The 22,734-nt window shown below is 32.2% G+C and overlaps 1 protein-coding gene across 1 annotated transcript; it reads right to left on the bottom strand.

Annotated features, from left to right (window-relative positions):
• Positions 1 to 1,945: 1,945 nt before the first annotated feature.
• LOC143190806 (uncharacterized) lies at positions 1,946 to 21,360 on the bottom strand. The gene is made up of 3 exons (XM_076395375.1): positions 20,844 to 21,360; positions 20,254 to 20,741; positions 1,946 to 2,188 (listed from the first exon to the last, which is right to left on the bottom strand). Exons 1-3 carry the CDS (start codon positions 21,256 to 21,258, stop codon positions 1,946 to 1,948), a joined length of 1,146 nt encoding a protein of 381 aa, XP_076251490.1. The 5' UTR covers positions 21,259 to 21,360.
• Positions 21,361 to 22,734: the final 1,374 nt, after the last annotated feature.

Here is a 22,734-nt window from a genome sequence, read left to right as displayed (position 1 = left end):
TTCTTAAGTTGGTCACTCGCCAGTCGGTAGGCGGCTGAGGACCGTGGTTTGGAGCCCACGTTGTTAAACTTTAGGCCCAGTACAGATAAACCCATAGTTGGTAAAAGGAGACTTTAAAATATATTAAGAAGAAATAATAAAAATTATGAATTATTATCAGTAATTTTGTAATATTTTAAATAGTTGAAATATATATATTAATATTGATACTAATGTTAATATATATATATATATATTTTTATATATATATATATATTTATCTTATAGATTTATATTTTGAAAAGTAAATAGTTTATTTAATTATTATAAACATATTTGTTTAATATAAATTTATAAATTGTAAACAATAAACTACCTAATTGTGTTCGTTATTGTTTTAATATACATAATATATATACATAATATATATAATATATATACATACAAAAATAAAGACAGATCATATATAGTTATATTTGATGCTCTGAAGTTATTATTACAGTTCTGAAAAATGATCTTACTTATGATACTTTTATTATAACGTTCAGTGGTGTGGTAATTTAAACTTGTTGATTGTTGAAACTTACTAGAAACAAGATTTCATTAAAAGCAATTTAAAGAGGTTAGTGACTGTTTCTTCTTGAACTAGTTTCTATATATTTTGACATATATTACTTTAATTATTAGTATATCTTAATTTTTATTAATAATAATTATTTTAAATCCTATGTTGAAAATATTGCAACAAGTTTTCATCAACAAGTAACGTAACATATTTTAAAATTATTCTCTTTACTTTATTATGTTAGAAACACAATGAACTTAATAAATCGTGGTCGAATTTCGACAACTTTGTTTGTTTTATTTATAGTATAGTTACATATATTAAAAGAGGATATTATAGGATGAACCTAAATCGTCGCTTGTGCTGTCAGTTCAACAAGTAGTCAGTTCTTTCCATTAAAATAAAATAGTTTTCCATTAAAATAAAAGTTTGTACTTTCAAACCTTATATCTATATGTTTCATAACTCATAGGTTTCCGGATCCGGAATATCGTAAGGCTGTGAATTAATGTATTGAAATGAAGTAATTGTATTCTATATAGTATTTCTATATTCAGGATCTATATATATATATATATGTTTAAAGTATCAGCGTGCTTTGGAATTAGTAGTGACCAATTGGCATAATTATGGCCTTTCTAGAATTCGTTGAATTCTTGCAGTAAACTATGTAATTAAAAAAGGCTTTTTAATTTTTTCGGACTTTCTTTTGAGACACCTTGTTCTTGTAAAAATACTTATTAATATATTTATGAAACATGGAAAGCGATAAACAGTGGAAAAAATGCTGTCGTAAAAGCAGCAGCTCTATTTAGTTATTTTATCGAAAGTGTTTTATTATCGGTGAATATTGAAACACTTTTATCAAGTGATGCATTTTGAAGGGAAGCCCAAAAACAATTTCATTGTACAAAGTTGGTTGTTATATTTAATATTAGTATTGCTTTACTAATTTATCTATAGCATATTATACGAATATCACATAATGGAAAATAGATGATACTATCGAAGATTATCCAGAATTGTGGCTCAAGCTGATAAGTTGAAGAAATGTTATGTTTACCTCTTACATATTTCACTGGTCTTATATTCAGAACAGAAGTGTAAATAGAGATTCGAATATTTTAATATAAGGTAAATTTGCGCTTTAAGAGACGCTAGAGGGCTCTGGAAGATGATATTTCTTATTCAAAAATATTTGAGAGTTTTATAACAGGTTGACTCCTTTTTTATTGAGCTCGCGTCAGAGGTGGGCACCAGCAAAGGAAAATAAGTAATATTTTACAAATTTGCTTCAAAAACGAGTAAATGTAAGCCCGGGGGTTGAAAATATGAATAATGTCTATGATTCTGATACTATAATAGTGGGTAATTTTGAAGTCAAAATTCTACAGTCAGCTGTCATAGGAGTGCAAGCGCTCCTCCTGTAAGGTTGGAGTCAAAAGTCAACCTCCCCTGCACGCAGTAACCCCTGCGAGGAGTTATGTTACGCACTGACTCTGTCAACGAGGCTCTAACGACCGACGAAGGGCGGAATAACCCGATAGAATGGGTACCAGGGCCTAAATCTCTGCTACCGTAGGCCAGGAAGGGTCCTGCCTTCAGTAAAACCTGACAATGCTTGACAACAAAATGCTTGACAGTCTTGAAAAGTAAGGGCAAAAAGAATTTTGGAAACAATATATTAGTGGAAATATAAAATTAGGGTAACAAGCATAGTGGAAACAAGTAAGGGTAATAAACTAGCGAGCGAAACAATGGCCTGAAGAAAGTGAGTGGGTGGTAATGAGGGACTGATAGTATTTGTACTTAATGTTCTTCAATATACTACATTTCATGGATAACGCAAAATAATTGACCTACTTTAATTATTCTTCATTATGTTCTACAAAAGTTTTCATCGATTGTTTGGGTTGTTATTAATATTTCATTTAAAAAAGCGCGTGTTTCTTGAATCACACCAAGATTTTTCATAAAGTTTGGTCACGTTTTGTGAATGAAAAATTGAGAATTGTAATAGACAAGAGGACACAACTGTGAGGACCCAGTAAACTAGAAAAGGAGCTTAGCTCCATTGAGGGAAAAAGCCAGTCTTATTAGAGCATCAGTACACTCAACCTCAGGAAAAACGCCAAGTGGCGATCAAATAAAACAGCAGGTGATGTGGGAATATATCCTTGTGAACTCCCTCAAGGTGCATTAAAGACAGAAGATGATGTCTAGATGTTCTTAGGGATATCGTCCTTTTTGTCAATGGAAACACAATCGCTTGGCATTAGGGAAATTGAATATGGTAAAATTTGGCATTTCTGTGACAATAAAGGCAGACGACCGGTCGACATGAAGGGGGTCTATCTAGTTGATTGAAGTAATTAAATTAACGGAATTAAGGGGCAGATGGGCAATAGAATACGTGTACAAACCCTGCTAATGGCTCTAGGAGAGATTTGCTGTTTTTAGAGTAGATGCATTTGTACTATCGGAGGGCTCTTGCGGTATTTGGCGATGCTAGACGATTACGGTTTGGCGGTTCACGGCTGGCCGTATGGCAAATTTCCATAAATTGTCAACTGTCATATAAGTACTGTTTGGAAAGTTTGTACCCTTTGGAAAGTTCTGGATACAGAAAGAAGATGTATGTGTTTCACACGAATTAAACCAAAAAAAATGGGTCGGATTCCATCGGTTAGTGAACAGCAATAAAATCAACCCATTTCTGAAACGGGTGGTGGATCGTATTGACGATAATAAGAATAACAGGCCAGAAGGATTTTACTGTGCATTTGTATTATTTGGTAAATAATTATATATTACTAGCGACCCGCCCCGGCTTCGCACGGGTGCAATGCTGATACTAAATTAAATACACTACATAAAAAATATGAACGTTGTATATAAAAACATAGCGGCCCGCTCCGACTTTGCACGGACATAAAATATATATGCCTATGTCACTCAATGAAAACATGATTAAAATCGATCCAGTATTTTTGGTTCATTCATTACTGCCCTTGGCCTGCACGCATTAAATTTGGAGTAAAACAATTCCTCTTCCCCTATACTTACTATGAAGATTTCCTGCTATCTTTGGAATATCTAAATTCACACAATTTTTATTACATTACACATTTTTAAACGCAAATTTTAAATTTGTAATATCTCAGAAAATATTTGTTTAATTTACATGCTGTAAGGAACCATATTGATCTATATTAAATGCACACTGTATTTAAGGTACTTAATTCGATAAGGATTAATGCCGTATTGCTTAAAATAGCTTCGTAAATAAGCCATTTTCTCACATAAAAAGTAAATAATAAAAATGGTTAATGTGGGTTATCCCTAAAAGATGAACATATACCATCGCGGACTTTTTTGTAGACCTTTTTATGGTGTACAATACTGTAGTACATTAATTTGATCTAACTCGTAGGGTTAGGCAGCGTTTTTGCTAATTGCTAAATAAGCCTAAAAAAATAGGTTAATTTACGACATCACGTTAGAAATCTCTAAAATTAGCAATGTTGCCTTAGTATATTTTGCATGTATTATACATATAAACCTTCCTCTTGAATGACTCTATCTACTGAAAAAAACCGCATCAAAATCCGTTGCGTAGTTTTAAAGATTTAAGCGCACATAGTGATATAGGGACAGAAAAGGCGACTTTGTTTTATACTATGTAGTGATGAACTGCTCCATATAACCAAATTCCTATTCGAACTTGCAGAACTACAGAAGCTGCGGGTACTTGGATGATAACAAGTTTTTATTTTCTTCTGTTCATGGCGTATTATTTTCCTAGTGAATAATTCACCCCAAGAGCTTAATGAAACAATAAATAAGGACAAGGGATTCTGTGAGAAAAGTTTAATTAAATTACTATTTGATGGATGGAAAGCCTCAGATTTATTCAAAACTAATGGATTTTTTTACTACAGCTATTATAATAACTACAGTTATTTATTAAATTAATTAATGACTATGAAGTAAATTATTAGTAAATTATTGTTGTTATTATTGAATATATTATAATGTAGTAGTCAATAAGTTATAGTGGATAATTTGTTAATTGAATACAAATATAACTGGTTATATAAAAGGTTAATAAATATTACGGACAAGCTGTTTTTTTGTAAACTGAAATGTATATCTGCGTTACACTTCGTTAAATCCTGTTAAAGCACTCCGATAATGTTTGAGTATCCTGGCCTGTTTTAATTACTTTGTAGATAATGGGTTTACGTTTTGACATTTAATGAAAAAATATGGTTTCATAAAAACTGTGTGGTATCATATCTGCTATTATGATTCTTTCTCTTTCTCTATTAGTTAGAAAATGATTAATAAAAAAATCGGAATGCGTAATTAGGTATAACATAAATCTATTTTGAAAATTATAATTAATAATTCGAGTTTAGCTGTTATTTTTTTTATTACCCCTAGTAGTTCCACAATCTTCCCAAAGGGCAATACGTATTTGTTTTGTTAATATTATATATACATGACATGTAAAAAACACTTCATTAAGTGATCTTCTGTATAAAATATTATTTTAATTAATCTGTTATCGTCTTATTCTAAAGCTTATTTGAAAGTCTATATACGGCCAATAATCAGATCGGAAGGTGTTAGACGTTTTAGTCTACGCACTTTGTTGTCACTTCGCATATTTAGCTGGGCGAGTACATTGATATTCTTTCGAAGGATTTCACACAAACACGCTCAATTACACTCGTTATTGGTTCTAGAGAAATATCGCGTAGTATCACTGCATTTCAAACATATAGAGCATTAACAATGGTACGCAATACTTTATTTTGGAATAGTTGTATGATGGATATATTAGACTTTCTAACGGTTTCCTATAGTAGGTGGAATATGATCAAACAGGCTTGAGTATAGATTTATACAATAATATCTTGTTATCTAATGATAACTTGGATTTGCGCCCGATAAGTCAATACATTTGGTAGAGTTTAAGTCCAAGTTGTTTCCGCTTGATGAGTATATGCTTCTTCCAAGTTAGGTGTCGATTGCGGTGCATAAAATATATTTAGCATCCTCTGCTTGTGGTAGTTGATAATTATTGATATAGAGTGATCTTATGGCTGGATCTTCATGAGAGGCTAAGGCTACCGTGTCGACTGCGTATGTTGCCACAGTAGTTATTTTTGTTGTAGGTTGATCGGCTGTGTACAGAAGATTTAGTACTGGATCCAATGCACTACCTTGCGGAACTCCTGAATATATTGTATAACAGGTCAATTGAAAAGTCCCTGGTCTACCATACTAAAACACATTTTTTGGCAAACCTTGTTTTTTTTTATTCAACATAATTCTCTTCAAGGGTAACACGGTGCATTGTCTTGGTGAAGCAGCACTTTCCTTTTCTTCAAATGTTTTTCAAACGATCCAATAACGTTACGTAATAATCGTTGTTGGTAGTCCTTCCTTTTTCAAGGTAGTCAATGAAAATTTTCCATGCGCATTCCAAAATACAGACTCCATAACCCTGCCGACTGTTGCATTTTCCCGGGCTTTTGAGCAGGTTCATCGTGTGCAGTCCACTCTAATATTTCGTCCATTGTCACATATCGACACAAAAACTCGGGTTTATTACGCTTGCTCAGCATCCACTTTGCACAGAGTTTTCTCATACCCAAATATGTGTGAATGATATGATGTACACGTTCAGTTGATATCTTTGGAGTGTTTGCTATTTCATTCAATTTCAATTTACGGTCATTAAAACCATTTTGTGGATTTTTTAAATGTTTTCGTCCTTAACAACCTCTTTTGGGCAGTCACTGCGTTCACCGTCTTCAGTGCTCATTTCACCGTGTTTAAACTTAGCATACCAGTTCTTGATGGTTGATTTTCCTAGAGCAGTGTCCGGTAACTCGGCATCAATTCTAGTTTTTGGTTCAACTGTATTTTTCCCTTCAAAAAGCAATATTTTGTCAACCCGCGAAATTCCTTTTTATCAATTTTTTCACAATAACAAAAGTTGCTTCACTCAAAATGCTATAATTCACAAACTAATGATTCGACAGCTGACAAATTTATACATGCATCTTTTGAGGGTTAGGGCTAACTAAAAACATATGAATTTAATTTTAGTAGCGCCTTCTATGTGCCAGGCCGGAGACTTTTCAATTTACCTGTTATAACTCGGCGTGTTTATCAACTTGTTTTACAGTAAAATGGTGATTTGTGAGGTAAGATTTTAGTAGCTGTCACAATCTAGATGAGAGAGAACTTTTTAAAAATTTAACCTGCAATCCCGTATGCCATACTTTATCAAAGGCCTGAGATACGTCTAGGAATGCAGCTGAGCAATACTTTTTGGCGTTTAGCTGTTAGTTTAAATGAAAATTATTTGAATGTGACTTCAAATTGCACATTAACGGGGCAATATATATATATATATATATATATATATATATATATATATATATATATATTATATATATATATATATATATATATATATATATATATATATTTTATACATTTTATATATATATATATATATATATATATATATATATATATATATATATATATATATATTATATACATTTTCAAAATAGTAGTCCTTTGTACGAAATTATGGCTAATATATGATTTTATAGTTGGGAGATAGATAGTAAAAGTCAGAAAAATATAGAGGGATGCTTATTAACAAAAGGTTGTGCAAACATTGAAGAAGCAGATCACTGAAATTAGCTGCATTCCTTTATATACAAATTATGGGTAAATTCTGAATTAATGTGTGATGGAGGTATATTAGAAATATGGTAAATAATATGAATGGTAACTCATCATGAGTTTTAAGTTAAAATTTTAAATTTAAAATTCATTAAAATTCACAATAATCCTTAGATATCAGATATTGTGTCACAAGTTGCATCACAATATTTTATTTTGTGATATTGTATCACAAAATAGTAGGCGGAAGATAAGTAATTAATTGTTTTTAAATAATAATAGTTGTTTTACTAATATCACAACTAGCAAAGTAGTAGGCTTAAAATTTAATGGTATCTAGGCCTATGATCTGGTTAATGTTGATAATGTTTCTATGCCATTAAAAACGAACTACTTATTTAGCTTTTCCCTGCTTTCATTTGTCTTCGCATTAAATTATTTTCTATCAACATAACTACAAATATTTTAACACTTTTTATAATGATTAAACGAATGAATTTATTTTTGTCATAGCAAATAATTTCACTGATGATTTTCATTTTCGAAAATATAATTTTTTTCCTGTAAATAATATATTTTTACCTGTTTAGCAGATTAGGTTTGGAAAAACTCAGTGTAGATAATATTGACGGGTTTGTGCACTGCGATTTTTCCAATTTAAAAATGCGACAGTAAAAAATGGATTTTTACCCAGGGCTTGTAATATTTGAGTGTCATGGTTGAGATCAAAATATGAAAGCACTTTCGAGTTGATTTTGATTTCCAGTTGACCACATATTGGAATTATTAATAGACAGCAATTTTTAATAGATTTTTTATTCGAGTGACTTTACAGGCTATTTGTTCAAATATTGGTTACCTTTAATAAATTTTTAAAAGGTATATATCATATTAAAATCTGTTAATATATTATTAGACTAATTTAAAGTTTTTTTTAATATTATTTAATTATTACATTATTACTAGTCGTTTCCGTCTAACCTACAATTTGTCTTGGCCCTATCTCAGTCGCTGTCGCTCGTTTATACATGACGCTGCTGTGTTTTTTATTATATGCACCTTACTACACAACACTACACAAGATCAGATGGTTTGATTCTTTTGAGTCTGTGTCTTGTTCTGGTAGTATACAAAAGCTGCAAAACTTCAATATTCTAATGAGAATAATTCCTTATGTCCCCTTGAAATTCTTTTGATTTCTTGATTGACTGTGGGTACCTGAAGGTTTCGATGTAGGTAATCAGTCCTATAATATTTGGGCGCGGCCATAATACCTCTCACAATAACACTTGGCGGTACAACATGTTTTGGTACAAAAATGGAAAAATTCGTACAGAGAGCTCAACATTGTATTAATATCAGGCCTTTTTTTCAAAAGGATTTTCAATGCATAATATTACTGTGTATTAAATAGCATTGGGTGTATTTGTAACCAACTTCAGGTTTAAGTCTCACTGGCAAATGACCCAAAAGCTTGGATATTTTGTGCCGTACAAATTGAAGCTACGAGACACTTAAAGACGTTTGGTTATGTGTGAAATGCTGCTTTCACAGAAATGTTCTTGCATAGTATTATTGTCGATCATTGTAAATTATTGGCGATGAATAGTGGACCCATTAGGATAATTTGAAGTGAAAAAATCATGCAAATTAATCAATATATATATATATATATATATATATATATATATATATATATATATATATACCTCGTGAAACTATTAATGGTGTCGACCACAACTGATGAGTTTTGAAACAATTGAAAAAGGGCTGGAATAATGGAAAAGATACAACAATGTTAACAATGCAACACATTGCAAATCAATGAAAACATACTTGGCAACACTAAAATGGAAATTGTTATCGCAACCGCCGAATTCTCCAGATTTTGCTCCCGCCAACGCAAATATTAAACAATCATAAACATAAATTTACGACTATACCCCAGCAGGATCTGAACCCGCGACTATCGTAACAGTAGGAGCACCACTGTGCCAACTTCTTGTTACATATGAACAGTAATGTGTCTAAGCAGCGCTCAATTTCTTATGAAGATATCAAGAAATTGGTCGATTCGTGGATAGCCTCAAAATATATATCGTTCTTTCGAGATGGAATCTATAAATTGCCTGAAAGATGGGAAAAGGTAGCGGCTGTCGATTGCGGTTTGGTTGGCGCAGTGGTGCTCCTACTCTTACGATAGTCGCGGGTTCAAATCCTGCTGGGGTATGGTCGTAAATTTATGTTTGTGAATGTTTAATATTTGCGATTGTCCTTAGGCAAGAGTGCAAAATCCGACAAGGAAAATGATCCCACTCACGCCCGTAACCAGGCTGGGTAAGAACGCATATCTTCTGGGATGATTTCTAAATAGGGCACTTACCAGTCGGCAGGCTTAATGCCGAGGGACGTGGTTTGGAGCCCACGTTAAACTGTAGGTCCAGTCTAGATAAACCCCGCTTGGTAAAAAGGGGACCTTAAAATAAAAAAAATACATTCTACAGATTTTCACAACAAACCATATATTTAGGTTTTAGGATATAAAATTCAAAAAATGAAAATTATAGTGTAAAGCCATGGATATTATAATATTTTGAATAACAATATCCACAAATAATCACAATGAACTTTGAAATTTATAAAAAAATTAAAGTCATTTTATGACTCCTATATTTTCGTGTTTATTTCAAACATTTTCAGACTTATAAAAACTGGATATTTATCAGCAGCTAACGTTTTTTTTGTAATTTAACGTCACTGTCTTACGGTCGTTTTCCTTTGGTGTTGTTTTGTTGTCGGTTTTCGGTCAATCGCCCTTGCTGTATAGACGCTCTATTTTAGTTGGAGCATTTGCAAGTAAAATTAGTATAATAAATTTTGGTTGCGTAGGGAGTTGTGAGTGGGCGACATGGAGCTATTAGAGGCTTCTCATGGTTTTCAAATTACTGCATGGATGAGCGTAATTTTTGAGGCAATCGATTATGTCTCCATACGTGTTATTAGTACACAAACTCGATGTATGAATATTAAATGCGTTATTTTTACTTTATTATATTTTGCTTTTGACTTTTTAGGCTCTTGACCTTTAGCAGGCAGTTATGAGAACTGTATAAATACGACTGTATTTTACAGTTGATGAATTCAGGTATGGCAGAGATGTGGGCCTGTGGTTATTTACGGGTGCATTATAAACTGGAGTAATTTTGATGCTGTAGTCTAGTGTTCATATATTATTTAAAGAACGCCTCTTTTTATATATTTCAATACATCTTATATTGAATATGTTTCATACAATCTTAATTTACAAATTAATTTATTACTATTATTCTGTTGTACTTGCATCAATATACAAGCAAGACGAGTACGGGATTAATACATATGTATTTCCTAAAATTAAAATAAAATGAAACTTCTTAAGCGAAACTTAATACTTATACATTATCCAAGTTCGTGTGGCTTGGCTCGCTTCAATCTTCTAATTTCCTGCGTGTTGTCCTATTCGCTTTTACGTTGCTGTGATCTCTATGTATTTTCTGACTAACCAGTACAATTGTTTGATATTGAATCTGATTTGCTCAGCTTTTTATCTTCTTTTCTCTTTACCTACCATTATGATCTACCTATTTACCTCATACTGCTTGAGAAATAGAGCATCCACCAAGTGAGGGTTTTGTCGTTTCGCCACAACGGAAATTTAACATGTACAGATTTGTAGATATTAAGCTGTATTTCCGGTCTATAGTCCATTTGTAGATCTTGTCGATTGTCACTTATACGTTCTTCAGCCTTAGGTAGATAAATATTTTTTGCCATAACCACTTTGTGGTTTAAAAATTTCCCAAGTACTGTTTCTTTTGTTGTTGGAATATAGAGCAAATATGGGAGTGGTCTAAATAAGACCCTACCTGTAAGAAATACTACCATGGGGAACTTCAATTCTAAGAAATAAGTTTAAAAGTAGAGAATACCCCTTCATGTGACACTCTAATTTTGGTCTTGAAAAGATATAACCTCAGCAGTTGTGATAAAATAACGCTTCTGAAATTTGGTTGTCATATGAAAAAATAAATGGACTTGTAGTACAACTTGTCGTATAACAAATTGCATATATCATTTCGACAATCGAATAGACGCGGATTATTACAACTTGTTGTACTACACATTGCATAGTGCGTGGATCGTTTTGTAACCGATTCGATTCTTGTCGAAGTTTACTTGGGTTAAGGAAAAAACATATTTATTTACACATGACATTTTGTTAGGTTAGGATTTTTCGCAAACATACAGAGATTAACCTGCCAAACTTCCATTATAATCCGATTAACGGTTTAGTAACGTATAGACGACATATATTCAGACATTAATTTTCATTTTTATAGATGAAGTTTGCAATACGACCCGGAAATGTTGAGTTAGTAATTTCACATTAATGATGCTAAAAAATAGGTACACACACATTTAAATATATAATTTAATAGCAACATTTTTATATCTATGTAGCTACAGATGTGTTTGATGCTAACTAATATAAGTATATTCAACATTATTTGGCAGCCTGAATATGTTATAAATGACAGTATTGTTTGATATGACATATTATTATCTATTCGTATTTCTGGGTACTGTAATAAAAAACTACAACAAGATTATTGATTATAATTTATTTCGTAAATATCTATATATTAAAAATAGGATTTAGCAATGCTGTATTCTATAAATATATAATTTACTGTAAATTATTCTGTACGTGTTCGTGCTATCTCTGTCTGTTGTAATTTTCCTCTCTAAGCCAGAGAAAATTTCATTACATATAGGATTCTGCCACTTTGAAATTCTCTTAATACCAGTTGTATAGGAAACTGAGTTTTATTTTTAAAATTAAAGCAATGCACTTGGCGTTTTATAGTTTTTATGTGTTGCATTTATGTTCATTGTATATTTCTTTTAACAGATTTACTCAGGAATATTTTGGAACAATGTATTAAATTTAACATTGTTAATTACATGTATATTTAGTAGTAAAATATATAATACACACACACACACACACACACATATATATATATATATATATATATATATATATATATATATATATATATATGATTTTGATTTTAACGATTTTAAAATATATTGCACGAAGACCCAGCTCAAACAATCCAATAGGTGAAAATAGATACTACAAGAATTGACTGAAAATGTCAATTCTAACAAAAGTTATTGGCTAGTCCAGTGTAGCCATCCACATCGGTACCGTAGCAGAATATATATTGACATAATATATATATTTGCTGTGCATATGGTGATATTAGCAATGTGCTAAATGTATTATAAGCGGCTAAAATTTAATGGAACTTTTACTGTAAACATTTGCTCAGTTGTATAAATGAAACAACACATTGTTAGAAAAAGAGACCAGTAATAGCGCATAACAGACGCAATTGTATGACGATAGTCAGCCATATCTTGAAAGGGTACTCTGTTGAACCTTGAATAACAACCTTGAGTAGGAAGTTCTACCGTACTCACTAGGCATAACGCCTTCTGATTTGGACTTGTTAATGATGGTTTGGAAACGGTTTCGAAATGCTAAAGATATGCGTAAATTGATCAATAATTAAATCCTGTTAAATGATCATAGTTTATTCGATATAGTAAGGCCATGCTATTAGTTAACGATGGGACAAAGCTGTAGAATATGATGAATATTTCATCTTATATTAATACTCATATTATTGCATCTAAGAATTATGAATGAAAGATGGGATTCAATAGAGGCTCGTTGCATAGATTAGATGGCTGTAATAGAGAACCAAAAATCAAAATATTATCTTTTAATATTAACATACTTTCGAGATATTATAAAACATATTTATATATTTATTTGATATTTAAGATACCACAAATAAATATACTTCTTTATCTAATATTTTACAACAACGAAAATTATATTGTACTGGCAAAGGAAAAAGGATAAATGAAAACATTGAAATGCCATTGATTGATTGAATATAATATACAGTTTCACCGTAATTCTAATAGCAATTTCAGCAAGAATACTAGAGATTTAATAGAATTGAAGTGAGTAAGTATTTGTGATGCACTAATCATGAAATGTTATAGAATATTTAAGAACATTAAGTAAAAATATTATCAGTATAGTATTATAAATAGCCAAGAAATAAGTACAGGCAATAACTCTAAAAACTATCTAATAATAGTATAATCACCAGCTGGGAACTGTGAGAATAATAACAGGTGGGACAAAAGTCCCGCTACCATTTTGATTGCGCGCCGTCTAGGTTATGTGACGTTTAGCTCAGTTTCGCTTTGACCATTATGTTGTGTAGACGTCTAAATTTTATTATGGGTTAATATACCCCACAAGAACGAGCAGAAATAGTGAAATTATTTCAATAAAATCACAATTAATTGTTTATATGCAAATTTTCAGAACAGAACGGCACGACAGTAGACAGTCTAATAAACAACGAGTTCTAAAAAATTGATAATTAGCCATGAAGTCCATTTTCTTCTCAGTTGCCATGTCAATGAACAGAACAGTCTGTTTTTGGGAACACACAATCCTCAATTAATTCATAAAACATCATTGCATCTACTAAAAACAACTGTTTAATGTGGTATTCATGCTGGAAACATCATTGGTTCCTATTCATTTGAAATAACCAAGGTGTTGCAGTTACCGTTACTGCTGAACGGTACCAAGACATGATTCAAAATTTTATTGAGCTTGAAATGGAAGAGCAATGACTAGAGGACATGTGGTTTCAGCAAGATGGAGCCACAGCACACATAGCCCGTTCAAGAGAGTAATTTCGTGAAGAGGCGGTTTAACTTGGTCAGCCAGATTTCCATATTTAACTGCACCAGACTTTTTATTATGGGGTTTTTTAAAATCAAAAGTTTATGTGAATAAGCCTCAAACGATTCAACATCTTAAAGACAATATTCGTGACGAAATTGAAGAAACTCAGTTTCAGATGTTACAGGACGTCATGAAAAATTCCTTAAATAGAGTCGAAAGTTGCATAGCGTATCGCAGTCAGCATATAACTGATACAGATTTTCTATTATAACGAAAAAAACATGTAAAGACCAAATAAACTTCTTGTGAAAACCACATTTACTTATCTTTTTTTGAGCGAAGTTATAGGCAATCAAAATGGTAGCAGGATTTTTGCCCTACGTTGCATTATTGTAATTAAGTGCCTTATATTTGCTAAGGCAAATCAAACTTTTATCAGTTGAAAAGCTACTGTAAAATTTTATGATGATAACTTGAAGATATAGATGCAAATTTATTTGACAAAGCTACCAAAGTATTAATTTTATATAGCTCATAATAACTACAGCACAAAAAAGGTTTAAATTGTATACATTTGATGGTGGATGTTTTATTTTCTTAAATCTTTAGCAGCAAATTACTTTGTATTATTTGGGTAAATAAAATGCACAAATTGTAATTTTGAAGTTTATTTTAATAATAGTCTTTCAAACTAATAAGTACGTGCAACTTCAATGCTTCATCAAGTACTTCAAAAAATCGGCGTTTAGACCTTCTCTAATATAATAATTTCTCCTATGAATTCTTAAATTAGATCTCTGCTTAGTTTCTTTAATTTACATAAATTCATCAATAACATCAATAAACACTTGGGTAACGACACGCAAATATTGGTCTAACCATGAATTACACAACATGACACTTGTTGAAGGCTTGCATTTTAATTAGAATACTTTTGTTTCCTTTGAAAATATATAATCGATCAGTAGTGAACAGCGTAGAATGCTCAGTGAGTTCAGAAAGTCTATTTTCTTCTATTCGGTTGAAACTCGAATCTTGTAGAAATGTATAGTGACTTAATGCACAGTTGTACGACTAACCGATTTCACACCCGATCACATTATATTAAATGTAATTTTCCATATTGTACAATAAATAAAACAAATGAGGCCTAACCTCAGAAATGATCAACGGTATGTACTTATATTAAAATATTCTTATTGTTGTGAATAATATTATTGTGAATGAACTATGTTCAAGCATTTACCGGCTTGAAAGATTTAACCACATTTCTTTAACATTGTTCTAACTTGTATGGATTTTTTTTAGAAATAACTTTTATTCCAGATTAAGCAAGTACGTAGAATTGTTATTTCTACATTACTACATAATTGTCAGTCCTTCATAAATAGTTATGTAACTTATTCGTAAATTTATTTCGTTGTATTGTTTCTTTAGTCGTGAGTTCATCTTCCCATATTATATATATATATATTTAATAGAATTTCCTACATTTATTTGTTATTTTTTTACAATACTTCTTACTTAATAATTTAGTTTTTTACATTTTTAATCCTTATAATTTAATTATTTCCTACTGTTCCTTAAATTATGTATTTGAGTGACCATCAGTCTACTTCTTTTGAGAACATAATATTTATCCGATTTGTAATATAATATACATAATAACTCTAGTTGACTAACGAATATAAACTTGCAATATTTTTCGGCACCTAATACTCGAAACCAAAGAACTATGCTTTGAAATATGACAAGTAAGCAGATAAAAAAATTAAAGGGTAACTCGAAACAAGTGTCAAAAGCAGAAACGGTCCCCTAATTGAAAAGAAGAAACAGCGATAAAAACTTAAGAAAAGTGCTGCCTCAATATTCAAAACTAAATCATTAGGGAACGTCGAGAAATAATATGAAGAGAAAAAACTTTCCAAGCATTAACTTTCCGTTCGCAGAGCGGGGGTCGGGGAGAAGTCGATTTTCCAATTAATTCTGATCGATAGTTTTTGAGATACGCACGGCCCGCTTGAGGCCTTTCAGATAAGAGCCGGTTTTATTAGTTTTCTTTTGTTGTTTGGTTTGCCTTTAACGTGAAAGAACACAGAACAAATCAGTAAATACACTGGAGGAATTCATTACTATTTTGGTCAGCCCTTTGTACAGATTAACGATAAAAGTTCCAGGTTTACATTGTTTCTATAGGAATAATTACTTTCTATTATTTTTTCTTTATACTGAAATATAAACCTATTTCCATCACTAAGTGTCATTCAGTGGCATTTATTTCGATAAATTTTTCACTTTCCAAAGGCATTATAGAACAATTTTTGTTTGAACACCCATCCAGGGCATTGATATTTGATCTGGCAATAACAAATTTTTAATTTCATCCCACTTTTGATTGCACGTAAAGGTGATAAACGGATCTGGTCGACAACGGATATTCTTACATAAGACACGAATTACCAGTATATGATGTTGGAAGAATATATACAGTACAAATTGTGGCCACATCAGTTATTCCATCTACGTTACCAACGATAACATAACGCAAATAGTCCTCAGAACCAGGCTTCACATGATTAAATTTAATGTATAGCATCGTTCACTTTCTATTTTATCAACAATGTGTTTCTGAAATACCTGGAAGCATGAACATATTTTATTATTTTGATTGGCACGGATCATCAATCGGTATGTATAGAAATGTAACGCGCTAAATTTCTTGTTAATATTTGCGCCTGAATGATAACACGAATTGACTTCAACAAAAAAATATTTATGGTCACTGGAGTTATTTGTTTAATGTTTAAATAATATTCCACTTTTCTTGTCTGAAATATCAATGGATATTGCAAGGCATCGTAAGAACGATTATTCTTTTGTATCATCTGCATCGTGTTATTATCTCTACGTTACGTTGTATATTAATGTTTCGACGTATAAATGGGTCGCAATTGCAGCTTACTTTATATGGTTTGATTATAATAAAGTAGCTGTCGTTTTGTGTTCTATTGGAAGCAGTATTGAATAATTGGGCCTAATGGATATGCCTTTATCTGCTCTATCTATTCGATATGGTAGTATGGACGATGTGTGTGACAGCTTTCTCCTCGTGACCCGTAAAATAGGTTTGTAAAAACTTTAGATCAGCATCAGTTATTGAAAAAGAAGAACCAGTTTGATCGTACACTTGGCCATGAATCTTGATGTTTATTAGTTTTGGATGATGTGCAGCAAAGACCAGCTATGTACCTATGTACTAAAACGCATTTTTTCCTTATATGCGATGACGACTTGTACATTGACGAATAATCTATTTCTACGATACCCTTCAGAAGACTACAGTTTCCTATTAATTTAGCTTTCGTAATACCTACAAATTAGTCTCAATGCCAAACAATATGCGTTTGAGGTTTAGATTTGGAAAATCCATGTTTTTCCCATATGTTGCATGCCCACGTGTGCGAAAACCATCGAATCTATTTGTTTTAGCCAGATACAGGTTAACCAAGAATATTTTGTACCCATTAGTGCTGAATGTTATTAAAATTGTACATATTTATAACTCAAAATAATAAATATTATCGTCAAAAGTAAAGAATTATATACCCTACCTACCTTATTTATAAAATTACTAGCTGACCCGACAGACTTCGTCCTGTCAAAAAGATTTGTAATGTGGCAGTTTTTGTGCCTACGTATTTTAAAAAATTCTCCTGAACAGAACCATCACCCTGGTGATAGGGCGTTGTGAATAAAAAATAATTAAATAAAACATATATAAGGATTGAAAAGTAAGTAATCGCTTTATTGTTAATCATGTGAATCATAATTATTATTATTATTATCATTATATTGCTTTGTGGTATACGATGTTTTTTGTTTGATTACCTGGCGCATAGATAAACAAATCTGATGGTTTTCCAACACGGGAACAGGCAACATACAATTGACCATGTGAGAAACATGGGTTTTCTAGATTAATACCACAAACACTTAATGATTGCCCCTGGGACTTGTTTATAGTCATAGCAAAAGCAAGCCGTCAACATGTCTATAGGAAATTTGCCATTACCAATGTCAATGAGTTGTTTAGAGAATATGTTTCCAGATTGGTCATTTTGCAACTCGACACGCATATTCTTGCTTAAATGAAGTACTTTAACATGTTTCCACAAATTGGAGGACTTTAGACATGCATTGAGTTCATCAGCTGGCGTTGATCGTGGAATCACTGGCGATGTTTGACGAAAATCTCCTGCTAATAAAATCATTGCACCACCAAATCGGTTATTATTGCTACGTAGATCTTTTAAGGTTCTGTCTAAAGCCTCCAAAGATTTTTTATGTGCCATCGTGCATTCATCCCAAACAATCAATTTACATTGCTGCAAAACCTTTGCCATTGCAGAGTTCTTCGAAACGTTGCAGGTTGGAGTTTCATTGCTTTGCATATTTAATGGCAATTTTAGTGCTGAATGGGCTGTTCGACCACCTTCAAGCAAAGTTGCTGCGATTCCCGACGAAGCGAGTGCAAGTGCAATTTTATTTTGTGAGCGAATTGTTGCTAATATTAATGAAATAAAAAAAGTTTTTCCTGTACCACCAGGTGCATCTAAGAAATAAATCCCTCCAGTTTCATCATTTGTTACTTTCATAAGAGTTTCAAATACATACTTCTGTTGTTCATTTAACAGTGGAAGATTTGTTTGAATTTATTCTTTCAAAGCGTTGAGATCATACAGTCTTTCTCGATGCAACTCTTGGTTAAAAGCGTCATGCATTGGACGATTGGGCGCGGTCAGGCCTAATTGAATTAATAGTTTGTTTGACATTATCAAGCACATGTCCTCAATTGAAATCAATGCTTCATTGTAAATTTCTTCACTGATTTGTATATTTGGATTTCCCATTCTATTCCGTATTTGATACAAAATATCATCACACATATAATCTTTGTACTTCATCCACAAATCAATTGGGTTTGATGGGAAGCATGTAGATATGATTATAGAAAACAATGTTCGTATTTGATGAGTGTGTGATGATATTACAGCATCATTGAGAGTTTGATCCCAATGAGCGTCATTTTCAAGCAATTGCAAACGTTGACAGGCTTCTCTGTAGGATCCACACAATTCACCATCAATAGTTCGTAACTGTTGGAATGATGTTGGGCCACGTACATTGACTAATAGCAGTCGTAAATAAAAACATTCATCATTGCTTGGATGTACTGAATAAATCCGGCCAATCGCATCGGTGGAATATACATCTGTATATCCTGGAACTGGTTTTCCTTGTTTCCGTCGTATAAATCTCCTTGAGGATTGATTCCAGGTATAATATTTTGGCATTTCAGAATATAGCAATGTTTGTGCGAAATCATCGTTTTGGCATGTCTCAAAAAAACTGGTTAATGTAGTAGATGGTGGCTGAGCAGCTCTTTGTACTGCGTTCTGTGCTGTAAAATACACTCTTTGTCCATTTTCTAAATGCACAGCTAAGTGAACAACAGAAGGGTGTCTCTCGGGTGAATAGGAAAAGAAAATATTCGCCAAACTGCTTCATTACTACTGACATAGCGGCCCATTTGGTATTGGGTAACTTCATCATTAGAATTCCCTGCACCAATTCCAATCACAGCCATATCACTCCCTTTGGTTACATATTTGCAAATGTATTTAATCGATTTCACTGAATGGCAAGATTCAACGTTGATGTGTGCTTTGAATGTCTTTGATAAAATGGGTGAATATGGAACAATCCAACGATTATCTATTTCAATATCTTGTTAATTTAATTTGACAATTGTTGATTTTCCATTGTCTGCTGTCGATCTGCGACGATACAATGGATAACCGTCATTACCAGTAATTGTTTCCGATATTAATGTCCGTGGATATCGTTTTGAACATTTACCATCCATCATACACGGTGAATTTTGATTAAGAGTTCCACAGGGACCATGTATCATGTTTTTGATAACTACCTCATGCAATCCAGGATCTACTTGTACATTAGGGATTTCAGCTGATATCACTGCATCAACTTCATTTGGCCTTATCTTTTCAACCAACCAAATCAAAATGTGTGCATGTGGCAATCCTCGTTTCTGCCACTCCACAGAATACATCCAGCAGCGTGTCTCACCAAACACATTATGTTTTACGATGAAATTCATTAAAGATTTCAACTTTTGTCTAAAGACTCTGGCTGTAATATCATGACGATCAATGGATGATTTCCCAGGTAATAACTCCTGCTTAATTTCTATCCATTGCGGATTGCATGTAAATGTGATGAACAAATCTGCTGTACCATAATGACGAACATACGACATGGCATCTTGAGCATATTCGTGCATATGCCGAGGGCTTCCGATGTATGTTGCTGGAAGAATAGTCATCCGACCGACATTCTGTGCATTTCCATCAGTATTAATCGCATCTCGAAGGTGAATATACTCTTCAGATCGGAGTTTGGTTTGATTCAACCTGATGAATGTTAATCTCTCCGTTTCAATTTTAACATACATGTCATCAACATATTTGTGATATAATCGCCGACATTTCAATATGTGATTATCTGCATTTTCCCGAATCATTAGGCGGTATGAATAATAGTTCATTGAACTGACTTTTTTGTTGGTTTCAGAACCTGTAAACAGATTTTGTTTTAATAACATTCAAATATAAAATTAAAATACATAATATAGTGACTGAGATATTATCGCCATAGCTAAACTAATATTTTAGTTACCTGTAATGGGATTTATCATTTTTATTGATAAATCGTAGCCATCTTCACCTTGCCAAAATATAATGGGATATTGCAGTGCATCATATGAGCGGTGTGTTTCCTTTATAGGTTGTAATTGAAAATTCCGACGATGTAAAACAATATCACGGGATTCCAAGTTTTCTCCAACTACAACGATAGCAACTTCATCAATAGTTGGTGCATTAAAACGTCTTGTATGTTGACCTGCAGGTGTTTTATCAGCTCTGATTACAATTTTGTGATTATCGGATGGCATCAGATCCAGGGCAGTTTTAAACAATATAATCAATTGATTGTGTTGATGAAATAAAGTTTGTAATTGTTCTACAATAGACCTTTTTACTAAATTGTTATGTGCACAACGCAGATCAATTTCTTGTGGTGAATTGCCCATAAAATAAATTTGCAGGAATTTGTTGTCGCTATCTGACACTGGTAACAGTGAACCTGCTCTGTGATATATTTGCCCTTGTATCTGTAAATAAAAAAAATATTATGGTGTGGTATAAATTAATGGATTGTCAATGATCAAACTTAAATAATATTTGATCTTAAAAAGTATATATTTAGTTTTAACTAATATCTATCAAATATAAAATATAATAAAAGTGTCACTGAAACTGAATCACCATATAATATGATGACTAAGTGATATATTTCGTAATTATTAAGAAATTGAAGATTAGTAACACATCTTAACTTTGGTGACAGAAAATTTTGTTTGCTAAAATAATTATGAGTAACTGCTATAATACATACCTTGAAAGTTGGCATAAAATTTTCCCGAACTGCATTTGTTGCCCCAAATGAAGTCATTTGAAAGCAATTGTTATATTGTTGAATATGTGTCAAAAAGTGTATAGAATCTGTTCCTATTCCTGAAACCAATGAGTACAATGGTTCTGGTGGTGGATCCAATTGTATCAATTTCACTTTACCATTTGCGCAACACAATCCATTGGCTTCGTTTTTGTATTTTAATGCCTTACAGTGTGAGCAAACTAAGTTCATAGAACCAATAACAACACATTGGTAGTTACTGTAGTCAATTGACACATCGTAACTGAAAGCAGCTGGATTCAAACTTGCGCGATTATTAGTTGAATGTCGCGCTCGCGCTTCACGCGTTTGTGATATCCGAATTCTTTCACGTTCATTTCCGTCGTCACGTTCTTGTGCAGTACGATTAGATCGGTAATTAGCTTGGTTTATAGCATTTCTGGTTCTTCTACCTAAATTGCTTCGTCTTATAGGAGGCATATCAAATATAAATTATTTTTTCACTAATCACGAACTAAACAAACACTAACTAACTAAACACTCTGCACAAAACACGATATACGAATTTGTTTCGTGTATCACTTGACAATTCATCTGTCATCTGTCAAAAGTCATCTGTAACAGACAACTTTTTTTTTTTAAATTTGATATGACTTGAACTCAAATCCTTTTAATCCGTACGAATTGTTTTATTTATTTAAAATTTTTTATTTGTTTAAAATTTAATTCAAATTTTAAATAAATAAAACAATTCGTACGGCTTAAAAGGATTTGAGTTCAAGTCATATCAAATTTAAAAAAAAAAGTTGTCTGTTACAGATGACTTTTGACAGATGACAGATGAATTGTCAACTGATACACGAAACAAATTCAAACAAAAAGGGCTATTTTTAGGGTTTTTCCAGCAATAATTCTAATTTTTCTCGCCGTAAAAACCATCCCTGAACTTCAACGAACATTTTAAAAAAAGATTTGGCCAAATTGATCCAGGCGTTGTTGAGTTATGCGCTTAGGAACATATTTTGCGATTCATTTTTATATATAAGATATATACATGTTATCAACTAACAACTTTGTAATGGACTCGTTT

The sequence above is a fragment of the Rhynchophorus ferrugineus genome, unplaced genomic scaffold, assembly GCF_030347505.1.
Source record: "Rhynchophorus ferrugineus isolate W39M unplaced genomic scaffold, kcgeb_rfMv2 rfM2, whole genome shotgun sequence".
Lineage (NCBI taxonomy): Eukaryota > Metazoa > Arthropoda > Insecta > Coleoptera > Curculionidae > Rhynchophorus > Rhynchophorus ferrugineus.
This window is presented reverse-complemented; position numbering and strand designations above follow the sequence as displayed.

Excerpts from the sequence above, each read along its gene's own strand:
- LOC143190806 (XM_076395375.1), bottom strand. The coding sequence starts at position 21,258 with ATGGGCAATTCACCACAAGAAATTGATCTGCGTTGTGCACATAACAAT. Across the intron at positions 20,742-20,843 it reads AATGATAAATCCCATTACAG|GTTCTGAAACCAACAAAAAA; the intron begins GTAACTAAAATA and ends ATCTGTTTACAG. Across the intron at positions 2,189-20,253 it reads AATCTTTAATGAATTTCATC|ACTGTCAAGCATTTTGTTGT; the intron begins GTAAAACATAAT and ends TTACTTTTCAAG.